At 50.0% G+C, this 17,419-nt stretch overlaps 1 protein-coding gene across 1 annotated transcript; it reads right to left on the reverse strand.

Moving 5' to 3' along the window:
* Window positions 1-1,008: 1,008 nt before the first annotated feature.
* On the reverse strand, window positions 1,009-9,447 carry LOC119091578 (methionine adenosyltransferase 2 subunit beta-like). The gene is made up of 5 exons (XM_037214386.1): window positions 9,417-9,447; window positions 2,900-3,087; window positions 2,569-2,721; window positions 1,640-1,836; window positions 1,009-1,257 (listed from the first exon to the last, which is right to left on the reverse strand). Exons 2-5 carry the CDS (start codon window positions 2,937-2,939, stop codon window positions 1,009-1,011), a joined length of 639 nt encoding a protein of 212 aa, XP_037070281.1. The 5' UTR covers window positions 2,940-3,087; window positions 9,417-9,447.
* Between the last annotated feature and the right edge of the window lie 7,972 nt (window positions 9,448-17,419).

Below are 17,419 nucleotides of genomic sequence, written 5' to 3' on the forward strand. Positions count from 1 at the left end.
ACACCACATTGTCCCAGCTATACAAAAGGGGCAAGAGGCATAATTTCTGATGCATCATGTCTGTGTCATCATCATTTAAATTCCACGCCAAAGCATGCCAATCTGATTCGGTGGGCAGCGTACGCCCCGATGCCTCGCGCCAAGCCACTCATCATCCGCGGAGGCAAGCGTGCCACGCGAACGGGTTTGCGCGTTTCACAGCCGCATAGTCAAACAACATTTTCAGTGTGCTTCAGGCGAACACGGAATGCAAATGAGTGGCGTATTTTGGTTTATTGCGCGATACAACCGTAACGCTATTTTTCATCTAGCACGTGAGCGTTCAAATACATAACAGCCAGCCATTGGACACCCGTACACGTTTCAATGTAAACCCATATACCACGGCCTCCCGGTACGTCAGTAAAACCAAGCCCTATCAGACCTGAGAGTCATCACCTGAAGGCATCACTCACGTTCACCAAATGAAAGCCGTCAGCGCGATCCTACACACTACCACGCCAGAGCGCAGACCCTGTTTGCCAGTGGAAAAACTATGCGCACAATAAGCGTACATGACCCAATACGCAGCAGCGTCGACCTAATCAAAGTTAGTATTCCAATACCTCAGTAAAAACAACCTGCGGTAAAAATGTCTGCACACTGTACACCGCAGCGCACAAACGTCGACAGATCAGTTAAGCCGACGGCGCGGTCAGCCCTATGGGACTACTCGACAGACGACTGGTGCTGTTACCGCCACATCACCGGGACAGCCTTCAGCCGGTCGGGCAGTGGTAGCACGTTACGGGTAAGGCAAAGCTCGACGCGTCACCCCCGGAGCCAGAGAGGCGGACGTCAGGGCGGAGGGCGCTGCAGCCCAGCTGTCGCCGCGGGCGTACGGGACACTGCGGCGCACTGGCCGTCGGGCTGTGCCAGCCGTGAGCCGGCACAGGCAGCTCACGTCGCAGCCCCGTCCTGACCTGGGCGGGGCGGCGGACGCGCCGCACACCGCCGGCGCCCCTCCGCTCAGCATGAGCCGGCGGACGCGTCGCCGGCCTGCCGCTCCGCCCAGGGCAGCAGGCTCTCGTGCAGACCCTGGGCCAGCGGCACGTGCTGGCCGATGCCCAGCCGGCGCAGGCCGCTCGTGTCCAGTCGGCTGTCCATAGGGCGGCGGGTACCGGACGCTGGTGGCGTGCGGCATGCCGACACGTGGTCCAGCGGCAGCCCGAACAGTGCTGCCATCTGCTGCACCAGGGCGTACTTGGTGACTGGCTCCTGGCCGCTCCATTGGAAGATGCCGACGACGCCCGTCGCGGTCCTGCGCACCAGCACTGGTGTGAACCAGCCAGCCCGCAGGGACGGACGGCGCCAGCTAACTGGGCCGAGGTGTGCGGCCGCAACACGCACTGTAACGACGTGGTCACTCCGCGCGTGCGGGACGGATGAGAAAACAAGTGACTGCTGATTAGTACTATCCACAGAACGCATCAAGTGAGCACCGATAAGTCTCAGCACAAACCGTTTAAGATCTGTGTATATGTTGCATACGCACTGTCACAAACGCAAGGCGTGCGTCGGTCATATGCCAGGTGCACCCGTCAGGCCACAGTCGTCCTAGCCGGCACCGCCCGTGACGCGTCCGTCGCCGGCCACTAACCTGGCGTTGTTTCTCGATCAGCTGGCGGCACATGGCGGCCACGTCGCGCACGTGGGCCGGGTAGCGCACCTCCAGGTCGGAGACCGTGTAGCCGCCGGCCGGCGGGTTCAGCAGGGCGCCGAACAGGACCGTGACAGCCGACTCCGCCAGGTACTCCACTGGACCGTACAGGATCGGCACGCGCAGCACCAGCGAGCCTGGCGGACGCGCGTGACGTCACGCCCCCGGTCAGTGACCCAGTCGACCCGCGCGTGACCGTCAGGTGTAGCTCTAACCAACTTCGCGGGCACGTATGACGTCACAGCCCAGCTGGCGCTCCGCCGGTCTGTGCAGGGTGGGCACGGTTAGCGCCAGCAAGCCCGGCATGCACCCGTAACGCCACAAACAGGCTGGTTTGACAGCTACTCTGCCATCACAGAACATTTCAAAGTAAGAGATCGACGCCCGCAGTATCAGCTGGCCTGCTGAGCGAGCTTGATACAACAGCCCACCTGCCTTGTTCGGGTATGTGCTTCAGCCGCACAGTGTAGTACACATAATCAACACGCGAGACACCACCTAGCCCAGCAACTGGACCACTTGTAAAGTTACAGCTCGGTCAGAGTGCGACAGTCCAAGCCAGCTCCTGTTCTGGGTCGCATCAAGACTGTACTATTAATAATCGATTGCTAAGAATTTCAGGCGTTTCTTTTTCACGCCCAGAGTACACCTCGCAGACAGGCAGAACCCATGCATGTACTATACCAACAACGAACGGGTCACCTCAGATTTACTGGAGCACTTATATCTTGCTTAACACAGATCTGCACTGCATTCGCCCATTTGGCAATGCTCGGGGATTTGCACCCACTCTCCAGCTGGCGCGCCATGCGCCTCGGCGGTCCAGCGTTTCGGTTGCGCCTCCGCGGCCGCCGCTAATCATGACTCGCCTGGGCAGTGTTTGAGGGTGGCCTGCTCTCCCTCGTACTTGGTCTGGCCATACAGGTTGAGCGGGTTGGGCTGATCGTCAGCCATGTGCGGCGGCGAGACGCCGTCGAACACGTAGTCAGTGCTGATGTACAGCAGCTGTGCCTTTAGCTCCGCTGGAACACGTCGCAACGCGGGCCTCCGCGTTAGCTTGAACTGGTTGCAAACATATTCCCTGCCAATGCGGGCATGAGTTGACATCAAATGATGAGCTGGTTTTCACAACAACCATTGTCTGTCGAAGGAATGGAAGAGTGTGGGACAGCATGCGCACGATGACGTGGCGTCACATACCGGCCAACTCCGCGAGGACCTGAGGCACGTGCACGTTCATCCGGCGTGCTCCCTCGGCGTCGCCCTCCACCTGGTCCGGCTGGCGGTACGCGGCCGAGTGGATGATGACATCAGGCCTCAGCTCGCGCACTTTGGAGCGCAGTGCGTCACTATCCAGCAGGTCTAATGCGAGCAGGCCTGGTGACACACTGCAGACAGCAGCAGGTCAGCAGCATGGCCATCGAGCATCTCATAGTACACCAAATGCTTTGATGCACCATATGGTTTGCAACATGCAAAAAAAGCTTGAAATACCACTGCAGCCCTGCATGTGCAGGATCATCTGTTCCCAGGTATACAGTGATTTATGTCTTCAGGAGTATGCTTTGTTCCTTTCCAGTCATGTAAGGTCATGATTTGGCATGAAAAGAAGTGAATGACAGAATCTTTGGCCCCCTGACAGAGAAAATATTTTAATATGGTTCATTGCTGTGTTCTCTAACTCCAAGACATAATTTAACCGTAAAAGCCTAGCATCAGTACTGGAATGGGTCAAATGATTCCAGGTAAGAGTAAAATTCAGCAAACAATTGTGGCTAATCAAAAATAAAACTGTCTAGATGATGAATTTGTCATGTTAGCAATTAAAGCCATTTACTTTAAATCCCTTAAACTTCAGATGGTCAGTTAATCCTTCAGCTTGTTATGAACAAGACTTCAGATGAGGCATAACCTTGGTACAAGCAGGCTTAACATCTGTACATAATTCAGCATGTTGTTTTGTTGGTAATTTTTTACTTTGGTACCTGTATGGCCGACGGAGGGAAGAGCTACGCTAGCTGCAGGGTTTCGAGTATTGTCGTCCGGGGGAAAAGCTGTGAGGCATCGGCTGACATTGTGACGTCACTGAAAATGGTTTTGCATCGATCGGGATGGGGGTCCTTTCGGGCCGACTGAAGGCCATAAGGCTTTTGAATGTGACATGTCACTGGTATTCGGCTGGGTATGTGACGTCACGGGTCGTGAGTTTGCAAAGCTCTTTTGGGTCCACCGAATGCCGTAATGCATCAGCTGGCCATGTGTCGTCACTGTTATTCGATTAAACATCAGGCGCGACCGGCCTCGTTCCATCTTTACTTTTCGTACCTGACTGCTGCAAGCATTTGCGTGCCGCATAAAGGTTTGACCGAATCACCTCAATGTGTGACGTCCCTAATCATCACTTCATACGGGTGCACTTAGGCCCCACGACCACGGTGTGTCATGGTCTACGAAGCATCACCGGATAGCGTGACGCCACTGGTATTCGAATAAATACTGAGCGCAACAGGCCGTGCTTTATTTTTACCTTTGTATCTGACTACTGCAAGCATTGGCGTGCTGGATGAAAGCTGCCGAACCACCTGAGTGTGTGACGTCACTGGTCACGAGTTTCACCGGTGCCTTTCGGCCAACTGAAGACCACAAGGTGTCAGCTAACGACGTCACTGCTATACGACCGATTGTAAGACGTCAATGGTCGTGGGTTTCCACGTGTCCTCTAGGACCGACGAAATGCCGTAAGGCATCAGCTGGCGATATGACGTCACTGGTATTTGGCTGAACATCAGCCAACAGGTCATGCTCCATTTATACCTTTCGTACATGTCTGCTGCAAGTATTGGCGGATTTTTTGCGGCCAACTGAAGGCCATAAAGCATCAGCTAGCGATGTGACGTCACTGGCATTCGACCGTGCGTGTCGCTGGTCATGAGATTTTACGGCCTCTTTTGGGCCGACGAAAGGTCATACGGCACTGACTGACGATGTGACGTCACTGGTATTCGAATGAACTTCGGGCGCGACAGGCCATGTTCCACCTTTATCTTTGGTACCTGTCCATTGCAAGCATTGCCGTGGAAGGCTCTGCCAAATTACCTGAGTGTGTACGTCACTGACCATTAATTTGTATACTCTTCTGAACCTACTATAGGCCACAAAGCATCAGCTGACGATATGATGACACTAGGTCTCGACTAGACATCATGCGCAACAGGCCATGCTCTATCTAAGCCATGTTTCGTCTGTACCTTTCGCACCTATCTACTGCAAGTATTCGCGCGACACATAGGGGCTCTGCCGAATTACCTGAGCGTGTGGTGTAACTAGTCATGAGTTTACGCGGGTTTACTCTGGCTGACCGAAGGACATCAAGCATCAGCTGACGATATGACGTCACTGGTATTCGACTATACTCCAGGCGCGACAGGCCATGTTCCATCTCTACCTTTCGTACCTGTCTCTTGGAAGTATTGGCGTGCTGAATGAAGGCTCTGTCGAGTCTCCTGAGTAAGTAACGTCACTGGTCAAGAGCTTTTTACGGGACCTTTTGTACCCCCAAACGGTATAATGTATCAGCTGACGATATGACGTCACTGATGTCCGACTTAACATCAGGCGCGACAGGCCATGTTCTATCTTTACCTTTCGTACCCGTCTATTACAAGTACTGACGTGCTGAATGAAGGCTCTGTCGAGTCTCCTGGGTGTGTAACGTTACTGGTCATGAGTTTTTTCTGGCTCCTTGGAACCCTCTATAGGGAAAAATGCATCAGTTGACGACGTGATGCCAATGGTGTTTGACTTAACATGAGGGCGTAACAGGTCATGTTCCATCTTTGCCTTTCGTACCTGTAAAGTATTGGTGCGTTAAATGATGGCTCTGCCGAGTCACTTGAGTGTGCGACGTCACTGGTCATGAATTTTTACGACTATTTTTGGCTGAGCGAAAGCCATAAGGCATCAGCTAACGAAATGACTTCACTGGTAGTCCACTGAGTGTGTGACGTCACTGGTCATGAGCTTTTACGGGCCTTTTTTGGCCGAGTTCAGGCCATTAGGCATCAGATAACGTTATGGCGTCACTTGTATTCGAATTAACATCAATTGCAATAAGCCATGTTTCATCTTTACCTTTCGCATCTGCCTACTGCAGGTATTCGTGCGCTACAAAAAGGCCTCTGTCGATTCGCCTGAGCGTGTGGTGTAACTGGTCATGAGTTTGTGCAGGTTTACTCGGGCTGACTGAAGGACATCAAGCATCAGCTGACGATATGACGTCACTGGTAATCGACTAAACTCCAGACGAATCATCTGAGTGGGTGACGTCGCTGGTCATGAGTTTATACGGATTCACTTGGGCCGCCCAAGGCCACAAAGCAACACCTCCCGTGAAGCATCACAGGATGATATGTCGTCACTGTTATTCGACTTAACATCAGGTCCAACATGCCACGTACTTTCTTTACCTTTCGTACCTGTCTATTAAAGGTATTGACGTGCTGAATAAAGGCTCCGTCGAATCTCCTGAGTTTGTGACGTCACTGGTCACGAGTTTTTATGGGCTCTTTTGAACCCATTATAGGTTGTAATGCATCGGCTGACGGCATGACGTTACTGGTGCTCGACTAAACATCAGGCGCAACAGGTCATGTTCCATATTTGCCTTTCGTACCTGGCTGCTGCAAATATTCGCGTGCTATATGAAGGCTCCGCCGAATCACCTGAGTACGTGACGTCACTGATCATCAGTTGGTAGGAGGTCACTTGGCCACCTATGGCTACGAAATTCCGCAGCAGAGGCGGGAGATGCACCATAGTTAAGCACACTAATTTTATTGTGCGCACCATTAAGTAGCAGCTTCAAACGCAACGGGCTGTTTCAACGACTAAAATTTTGAACAAACGTAAACACAAAACAAAGGTGATCCCAGCCCACAAACCGACGTATATGCAAAGCTATTCCGCCCGACATCACAGGATGCGCCCCTGAGCAGCTACGGTCCGGAATGCCCTGATGGCTAAATAATAAAGGGCGGCCGCCTAGCGGTCATAAGTCTGGGCCACAGACCGAATATCAGTGACGTCATATGGTCAGATGATGCTTGATGTCCTTCCGTCAGTCCGAGTAAGCCCGCGTAAACTCATGACCAGTTACACCACATGCTCAGGTGATTCGGCAGAGCCTTTATGTAGCGCGCGAATACTTGCAGTATAGAGGTGCGAAAGGCAAAGATCGAACATGGCCTGTTGCGCCTGAGATTAAGTCAAACACCAGTGACGTCATATCGTCAACTGATGTCTTGTACCCTATAGGTACAAAAAAGCGGCCCATAAAGGACTCATGACCAGTGACATTACACACTCAGGAGATTTCACAGAGCTTTCCTTACGCATGTCAATGCTTGCAATAGACAGGTACGAAAGATAAAGACGAACATGGTCTGTCGCGCCTGGTCTTAAGTTGAATACCAGTGACGTCACATCGCCAGATGATGCTTGATGTCCTTCAGTCAGCCCGAGTAAACCCGCGTAAACTCATAACCAGTCACGCCACACGCTCAGGTGATTGGGCAGAGCCTTTATGTGGCGCGCGAATACTTGCAGTAGATAGGTGCTGAAGGTAAAGATGAAACTTGACATATTGTACCTGATGCTTAATTGAATACCAATGACGCCATATCGTTGCCTGATGCCTAATGGCCTTAAGTCGGCCGAAAAAGGCCCGGGAAAACTCATGACCCAATGGCGTCACACACTTAGTGGATTACCAGTGACGACACATCATTAGATGATGCCTTATGGCTTTCACTCGGCCAACAATAGCCTGTAAAAACTCATGACGACGCACTCAGGTGATTCGACAGAGCCATCATTAGGCTCGCCGATACTTTAACAGGTGCGAAAGGCAAAGATGGAACATGACATGTTGTGCCTGATGTTAAGTCGAACACCAGTGACATCATATCGTCAGCTGAAGCATTATACCATATAGGGGGTTGAAAAGAGCCCGTAAGAGCTCTTGACCATTGACGTCATATAACACGCGAATGCTTGCAGTAGGCAGGTACGAAAGGTAAGATGGAACATGGCCTGTTGCGCTTGATGCTGAGTCGAATACCAGTGACGTCATATCATCCCGCGATGCTTCACAGGATATGATGCTTTGTTGCATTGGGGTGCCCAAGTGAGCCTGTATGAACTCATGACCAGCGACGTCACGCACTCAGATGGTTCGGCACCACCTCGATATAGCGCGCGAATGCCTGCAGTGAACAGGTACGAAAGGCAAAGATAGAGCATGGCCTGTTGCGCATGACATCTAGACGAAAACCGGTGACGTCATATGGTCAGCTGATGTGGTGTGGCTTACGGTAGGTTCAAAGCAGTCTATATAAATTAATGGTTAGTGACGTTACACACTCAGGTAGTTCGGCAGAGCCTTCCTTCAGCATTCAAATGCTTGCAATGGACAGGTACCAAAGGTAAAGATGAAGCATGGCCTGTCCCGCCTGAATTTTATTCGGATACCAGTGACGTCACATCTTCAGTTAATGTCGTATGACCTTTCGTCGGCCCAAAAGAGGCCGTAAAATCTGATCACAAGTGACATCACACACAGTCGAATGCCAGTGACGTCACATCATTAGGTCATGCTTTACGGCTCTCAGTTGGCCCCCAAAGATCCATAAAAATGCATGACCAGTGACGTCACACACTCACGTGATTTGGTAGCTTTTATTCATCACGCCAGTGCTTGCGGTAGACAGGTACGAAGGTAAAAATGAAGCATGACCTGTTGCGACCAACATTTAGTCGAATATCAGTGACGTCACGATACCTGGTGATATTTCACGGAACATGATACACCGCGGCCGTGGGGCCTAAGTGCACTCGTATCAAGTGATGATTAGTGACGTCACGCATTCAGGTGATTCGGTCAAGCTTTTATTCGACACGCGAATGCTTGCAGCAGACAGGTACGAAAGGTAAAGATGGAATAAGGCCTGTTGCGCCTGATGTTTCATTGAATGCCAGCGACGACATATCGTCAGGTGATGCTTTACGGCATTCATTACACCCAAAAGATCCCTAAAGCCTCACAACCAGTGACGTCACACATCCAGTCGAATACCAGTGACATCATATCGCTAGCAAATGCCTTGTAGCATTCAGTTGGCCCAAAAGAACCCCGATCGATGGAAACCCATTTTCAGTGACGTCACTACGTCGGCTGATACCTGACAGCATTTCTCCATCACGGCAGTACAGGAACCCTGCAGCCAGCGTAGCTCTCCCCACCGTCGGCAATACAGGTACCCAAGTAAAAAAAAGCCGTTTTGTTTTGATGGATCATGCTGATGTCAATCTTTACACCTGAATGTTTTGTTTGAAAGTTGTGTTGTACTGGAATATGACATCAGAAAGACACAAAAGGTCACTGATATTGGTACCTTAGGTTGCAAGATTACATTGTTGATCAATGTATGCTTTCAACACATTAAATATCATAAATAATCATAGATAGGGGACTGTTGGGAAGGAATTGGTGAATACAATATTGCACATACATACATATATGTACATACCCAAATATTTGAGTATATATATATATAAGCTCACATGTACATATATATATATATATATATATGTTTATATATATATATATATATATATATATATATATATATATATATATATATATACTTATGCAACTCACCGGCTCTTTGCTAATCCAAACACGGTGAAGCCATTTTTCTTTAAAATCTTTGACAAGTGCTCTTCCCAGTAGTCCCGATGCTCCAGTTATCACCACTCTAGTCATTTTTAGCTGAAAAACGAGGTATCGTCAATGTCCCTCAAGTACTACCCGTCCTTTAAGAAGATAAATGGGTAACCGCCGCGTAGGTCTCGCATTTACTAAAACCGTTCTCAGTCAATAGAATCGAGAACGAAGCTAATAACATACTGACATCAATAGGTACACAAGCCATATTCCAGCACCTCAGGCATCTTCTTATGGCTCCATGCCATTATTAATGAAAAATTCCCTATTTTATGGCAATAAATAGTACTTAGCCTCACCCCTTCACCAGCCCCGCCCCCTTCCGACACATAAACATGTAGTACGGCGGTCAACTGATCATGCAGATAGTGAAGGTCACAAATATTTTCAGCTGACTGTAATATGACGTCACATAACCACAGAATTCTGCCAACCTGGGCAGCGTTCCCCTTTGGCGAAGTACCTTCCCGAGTACCTACCTACCTATGACGTCGTAAAGCCCTACGTCGTGCACAGGCTACTATAGCCCAAGCCGCAGGAGGTGTCGTGACGCACCTGCCTCTGACGCTATAAGTTGCAACTTGTGGACGGCGTTTGGTTCTCTGAAACGGGACTCTGGTGCTCGTTTCGAACGGGACTTCACTGTACCGGACAGGACCGCATGGGAAGGGGCGGAGCCAGATGGGATCAGATAGAGCTGGAAGACCGAACACTTATCGGACTCTGGCTTCTATTTGATTTTGGTCCATCCCTCGACATCGCATCATGCAATGCTAACCGGCCGGCGGAGCGGCGAATTGTAAAGCTACGGCGTCGAAGTTAAAATATATTTACACGTGCGCGGTGAGTGCGGCCATTTCCACACGACGGAGACAGTGGCTCGGAGAACGACTTGAGGCAAAACTAATGTCGTTAAAAGGACAGAATGACTGGTCTGCGCATGCCCTCGATTTATGCCGCTCAGATTCTTTCTGTGAGGGTCTTTGACTGTCATTTAAGCAGCAAATGATCAGGCGGCACAGCGGCTGGAGCGACGTGGGGGGAGGGGTAATACATGGGGCACGTACTGCACCGTCCGCGCTAAGAGGTGCGTGGAGGCCCGTTAATGTCACAAAACAATTAAAGCTCTAAAAAATAATAAATCTAAACTCATACATTTTGCATGGAACGCCCCATACTAATTAGAAACACCTGCCATTGTAACACAGCATCAGAGGTGTGCAGCCGCGCGCAGAAGTACCGTCAGGGCCGCTCCGCACGGACGCTAGTCATCAGAGCGGCTCTGACGGCCTTCAGAATTCCAACAGCTGACGGCGTGGCCAAACCCTGTCTCGAAGAGCCACACGGCGGTGCCACCGGAGGCCCCGACTCCAAGCGAGACCCGGCTGTGGCCCACCGACCGCGCCTCGCTCGATCAGCCGCCGCCCTGGCCTGGCCCACGCGCCGGCGTCGGCTGCGGTCGCACGTCCCACGGCTTCAGTCGAGTGCTGACTGGCTGGCTGGTTGGAGCAGGCTGGGCGAATGCACTGACGCCTTCTCACATACGCAGGTAGGCGGTTTCAGCACGTGCAGTTCAAGTCAGGTGCCACGCGCAGCTTGCTTCGGCTACCGGACGGCGGAGGGTGGTTCGCTCTCTCTACTATATGCTCCTATGCTCCTTAAATACTCCGCAGTCCGTGACGTGACTGTACGTGCTGCATAGACTGTATGACTAAGATAGACTGTATGACTAAGATAGACTGTATGACTAAGATAGACTGTATGACTAAGATAGACTGTATGACTAAGATTCACTGTATGACTAAGATAGACTGTATGACTAAGCCAAGCAAAATGTAAACGTTCATAGCTTCGGAAGCCCGTACAACATTGCATGTCAACCCGACTCCTGCAGCGTTTCGTTGTGCTTGAAACTGAATGTTTGCATTGTGACTACTTTTCGTATCTATATTACACAAGATGCATCAGTAACTTTTAATACCAACGCGTACGGCCCACATTTTGAAGCCATGCAAACCCTCACAACCAAACAGAAAACAGCAGCCTATTAACCAGATCGATCGGCGGTTTTGTTGTAGGAGAGGAAAGGTTTTAACTTATTTACTTGACGACTTAAATCATATTGCACTTAAAAGTAAAAATGGGGCTTATGTCACTCCGCGCCCCTTTCGAAAATCAGTCTGCTGACCGTACAAGGTAGCCTAGCGTTTGGTCCGACTCACAACGTTTTTGATGCACTGTCCAGCTGCAAAATTTTTGATGAACGATATTTTGCTCATGCGAATGCCCGCGGCGTTGCTCGGTAAACGTTTAATATGACAGGTTTATCTATGGGTGACAAACCATGCTTAGCTTAGTGTCATTACCATGTATAAGGCACGAAGACAGGCACTGTGTTTGACGCGCAAATGCTGACATTGTATTAGACCCGCTGACCATGTTCCTTTGACTGCATACACTGCTTACCGTGATGCCACCATCACCATGTGCAACTTTCTGAGCTGCTTCTACCCTTCAAACTCACCTAAAAGCCCCGATAGATGCATTCAGATACGCATGTGAAATAAAATATTTATTTCATGCGTGCTTTCTGTGAGCGTAACACTAGTCAACACCATCTCATCACGTAATTAACAAGCTGGCCCAAGACTAAAGGAAAGATCGTTGACAGTTTGGCGTACTTCTATTCGTAGACGTCGAAAACTATCTTCCACTCTCTCCGTATGCAGGCTGCGGGCGACGTCAGTGAGGAGACGTGAGGAGACGTCAGTCAGGAGACGTTAGGAGATGTCACCTTTAAGTGTATCGGGTCCAATACAGAAGCTGTCAGGAAGCAGAACTGTACAGGACAGTAGCAAACAATTTGGGCGTTTGGAGTGCTTTTAAATATTTTTCTATTGTCAAAAAGGGACCTTCGCTGTTCCGGATTGCAGCCTTAAAGTGGAAGCGGAGCTTCTGCACCCTGAGCAGCTACCATTTCCCAACTCAGAGTCACATAAAAAATAACGCAACGATGAATCAGAACAAATAGGTTTTCATCCTGATCATACAGTCAAATACCAGACCCTGTCACCGTCGCGTTGTACCGCCGCATTCACAGGCCGATACAGAACTAGGCAGACATGCCGAGATTTTTCCTGGACAAATGATCGTAAAATAGATCAGAGCAATGATCCAAGTACACCGTGAAAAATGCTTACGCCTGGAAACCAAGTTATTGATTTATTAGTCATTGGGTCATAGCAATTGATGTCACGAAATAGTTTGGTTCCAGAACACATATACTGGGGAGACGCTTCTTAAACGAGCCTGCTGAGACAACCGATAACAGAAATGCCTGGATCGGTTGAAGGGAATGTTTCCCATCTGAAGATATTGCAGCAAGCATAACTTATGATGAAACCTGCCCAGTTATAACTACTGGCTTGTTTTTTAAGTGGAAAAGAATGCTCTACACAGCACAATTCTCTGTTTAGTAAGTATGCTCCTCAATGTGTCATTGTTTTATTAAAACTAAGAAAGTACTGAAAAATCAGACTTGGTTAGCTATGCTCCCAAGAAACCCGCGGAATGTAACCCCCGCAAGTGTATTTACGAAACCTCAAAAACCCAGGTGTGCGAGATGTGTACCATGACCGTGTCTGGCTGCTGCACGACATGTTTTTGCTTTTGTGTTTGCTTGCAAGCTCATGTTTTTGCTTTTGACATGCACGACATGTGCTTTTCTAACACTTGTTGGCATTTCCCTCCGTCCTAAAGTGTAACGCCCACTGTTAGTAGAACTCCCGTACAACCGCGAAATGTCTCTTCATAGGCATTTGCATCAAGGGAATACCACGGCAGTCGGCTAAAGCTCAGCGTCTGCCGCCATTTCCAGACGGCGCCCGAGGCTGCCGCTCTGCCGCGATGTCGTGGAGAGCGCTGGTCAACCACGTGACCCAGCGGGCCCGCGGCGGCAGTCCTGACGGCGCCGACGTCGAGGGGATGCCCGCTGGCGCGTGGGCGCGAGCCGTCGGTCCGGCGGTGAGTGGCCGCCGGCGATCAGCCATCCGGCACCGCTGCTGCCAGATCTCGGTCCATCGCAGGGCGGCCGCGTCCCGCCGGTTCCCGCAATCGTTTAGTGGAGGCCCTCCCCCGCCCACACCCTCGGTTCATCATGCTTTGCGGGTTGCTCGGACGTTTCTTCCCCCCCCCCCCTCCCCGTCCCCTCTTTGTTTCTTATGGCACCACTTCCCAACGAGTGCCGTCGGCAACCCATATTTTTTACGGGCCCAGTGGCTACTACAACTATCTATATCTCTATTCGTTTCGCATGGTGATGTTAGGTGAGGTCAAAATGATCACTAACGTCATGGTAGATTTGAGCACTATTGGCCTTGGAGGTTGCACTACGTGCGATGCTCTCATACATAGACGTAGGCCATGTCATTGGCATGACAAGCGTCGGTGACAAATAGCAGCATTCAAGCAGTTTTGTCGATCCGCTGACGAATAATGCATGAAGGAGCGGTGTTGTACAGCACAGCAGATCATAATCGCGTGGCCGGCTAAACAAATACAAACAGGCACAAAGGTTTTCACTTCTTTAAGTTTCCTACATTTTTTAGGGACGTTGGTAGGGACTAGCAAGTAGCGTGATACTCATCCAAGTCAGTCAAAAATGTCGTAAGAATTTCCCCATGATTGACAAAGAGCCTTTCTGTATGTCGGCTGCCTACTCTTTACAGCGAAAATGTGCTACAGATGTTCGGTTTCAGCGTTGTAGAACATGATGGCACGGCATTTGAAGCGCAGAAGAGGGAAACGTGACAACATTTGCTGTGTTCTGCATAATTGGGTTGAAATATTTTGACGATTACATCTTTGTCTTAATGTAGATAAAATGTGGCTGACAACGCCTTTACACGCTTATGTCCTTAACATCACTCGTGATATTAGATCTCAGTTATCAATTCTGCACTTTCAACTTCAGCCCCCGGAGGCTTCGCGTTAAGCGTGACGTTGGAACATGTCTGCCATGTCAGACTTTGCGGGATCTGACATTGCTCCCCGGATGTTGCGTAAAACCGAGAAACGTCTGAAAACTTTGCCTCCCACAACTTTCGACAGGCGGCGAAATAATTCCTCCCTTGAAACGGATGCAGGGTCCAGGAGCCGTTTCATCTCCAGTAAAAAGCATAAACCGGCCAGAAACTGCTGAAACGCTTTACAAACAGCACAAGTGCAGCCACGTGGTTTAGCGAAAACACTCTTTCGTCTCCTCCTCCCTCTGACATTAACTTTAGCAAGCTAGGGCCTAATGAATGCGCGGTTCCCAGTCCGCCCCTGTCTGACGCTGACACTGATATCAACTACAGCTGAGCAAGGACGAGATATCTGCCTGATCCTTGTGTCTGACCGGCACTGGTCCGCCTTCAGGTGCGGCCGGGACCGGAAGATGAGAACCAGCCGTCGGCCCTGTCACTGAGCGTTGTGACACAAAAGTGGCGCGCATTGCTGCGCCGCCGGCCCGCCAAGAGTGCCGCTGCTTCCGGCGGTTCGGCCTCCAGTGACGGCCGGGTGTGCTTCGTCAAAACTAGCCCGTACCGCATCCTCAGGGTGAGTGCCGGCCTACCGCTGCCAGCGCGCGCTCTATGCACTGTCTCGGTTAGAGACGTGAGAGCACTGTCGCACCCGACGTTGCAGCAGCACCGCGACTCCACACATCGTTAGGTTCACCTTTCCCTCAGTGTGCGGGTCTGTCTTGCGTCTGAAAACTTCAGCTCGCTTCTGTCCGGCTAATGCCCCTGTCACAGGAGGATGGAAAGGGGGGGGGGGGGGCGTCTTAAATCTCCAGTAGAGCGGCACCACCAGGTCTAATTACGGGTGAATCCAGGCTTTTGTCAAGGGAGTATTCACACTTCTCTTTCGTGCCCACTGGAACTTAGTGCGCTACCACCCTTTACAAAACGTGTCCGGATCTCGGCCACCTCATTCTCGAATCCTTACTTTTGATCGGGAAAGCATCCTCCCTTGGGCAAGGACAAAGAAGACATGGTAGGCTAGACATGGCAGGTAAATATGCACATGACGCACATAATTTCTCCAGGGAATAATAGATCCTTCCATCCTGAGCTAAGTATTCCGGAAAGGATATAGCAAAGTTGGCTGCTAAAAACCTCACATTCCCAAAGCCGCATTGCGCCTCGAAATTAGTCACTGGTAAATGCCATAGGGGAGAAATCAAAGCCATAGTTTGACGCTTCGCTGAACTCGCGAGATATTAGTTTGTGTTGACATATCTTTTTTCGAAACAGTGTGCTTCAAGCTTTCGTGACATTCTTTTACACAAACATTTTGACAAATTATTGTGTTGCAAACATTACAGAACACAAACGTTGGAAACAGCGTTACGCAAAAAAAAAACGCGAAAAAGTGTTACTCTCGTAGTGGTGAGCAGGTAGCCAAATGAGATTCTTCCCACTGAAGAGGCTACTTCAAATAGGAATCCATAGCTACTCAGAAGTATTGCGTGAAAACTAGCATTACTGATCAAGTTGCACGCGTCCGGTTTAGCGATAAATGAAAAATACAGAAAGGTGGCATACTCCCTTTAGCTTATTTGCCACTGAAATGCATCCACAATGTTTCATTCCATTTCAGAAGAGAAATCCGTACTATCCCTTTGAATGGATGGCTCCATCGCATGAGTCCAGTCCCGTTCCGTTCAGTTCAGACCCATTATCAGGAGTTTCCACACAACATAGAATGGTTTTAACTTTGAGCACCCCTAACAGGCCATCAGGCGACAGTGGCTTTTTAGCAACACGAGGGTTGGTTCATAAGCTGTCAATATCATTCACCATAAGCTTCACAACAACTGGAAGTCATTCGACATAAGCTGTCGGTATGTGGTATCTATATGCTGTGCCAACTTTCTTACAACAAATATGGCCGGCGCACTGACCTTAATTCCAAAGAACGGCAGAACCAGCTTCACTAAAGTTTGTGATGCCGCGCCTTCATACAAGCTTGAATCCCTAACGCGGAACACCGCCACCAAATTGACTGTGACAGGTTGGGCGCGGTACAGATGATTTAGGTTTGCTTTCGTTGATCGAGATCCGGTATTGCAAACTAACATACTGGTTACCAATAAAGAAATTTGGGGAACCACGACGGCCGAGGACACGTTTTTTGTGGAACGTATCTTCCACATGTCGATACCAAACAAGCATTTTACCTAAAAAGCCAGCCTTTTCCACAAAACGAGCAAAAAGGCGGGACAGCCGCCCGTTCGAAGATGAGTGTTTAACTGAAGCTGACAAATTGTAGAGGATTGATATAAAATTTAGGTTAGGAAATGTATGTATTACTACACATTTGTATCGTTACATTTCCATTTTACAAGTAGGGACAACCCTTTGATGTGTGCACCGAAAAGTGAAGGTGGGATCTGTCCACCCTCTTTTTTCTCAAACAGTCTAAAAGCTGGAATTTGCCAGCACAGTATTGTCGATGCACCCTGTAACAGCAGAGTGAGACAGCGATTCATTTCAAACCAACACTGTCGACCGGTAACTGCTTTCATTGCAGTCTTGCAGATTCAGGACGTCCGCCAATGCGACCGCCGGCCGGCCGCACCTCCGAGCGGACAGTCGCGGCGCGGCAGGGCCACCGTCAACTGGGGGCACACGTTCGCCGTGTAGTGCCCATTCGTGACGCTGTTCTCAGAAGGTGGTGTGTCGCTGGGCAAGCCCTCGCTCAGGTTCGCCCTGAGACCCCATCACGCCAGGATATTAGCCATTCGTCGACAGCTGGGACCGCCGTTCACGGAAGGCCACCCGGACTCGCAAACAAACGGGAGGCCGTGAACACTTCATTGAGTCATTCCACGAAAAGTGAACACGGCTAGGTGCATTTCAACACGCACCCTCTTTACCTTTGATGAGGACAAG

This window comes from Pollicipes pollicipes, unplaced genomic scaffold (genome assembly GCF_011947565.3).
Source record: "Pollicipes pollicipes isolate AB1234 unplaced genomic scaffold, Ppol_2.1 Scaffold_3447;HRSCAF=4054_pilon_pilon_pilon, whole genome shotgun sequence".
NCBI lineage: Eukaryota > Metazoa > Arthropoda > Thecostraca > Pollicipedomorpha > Pollicipedidae > Pollicipes > Pollicipes pollicipes.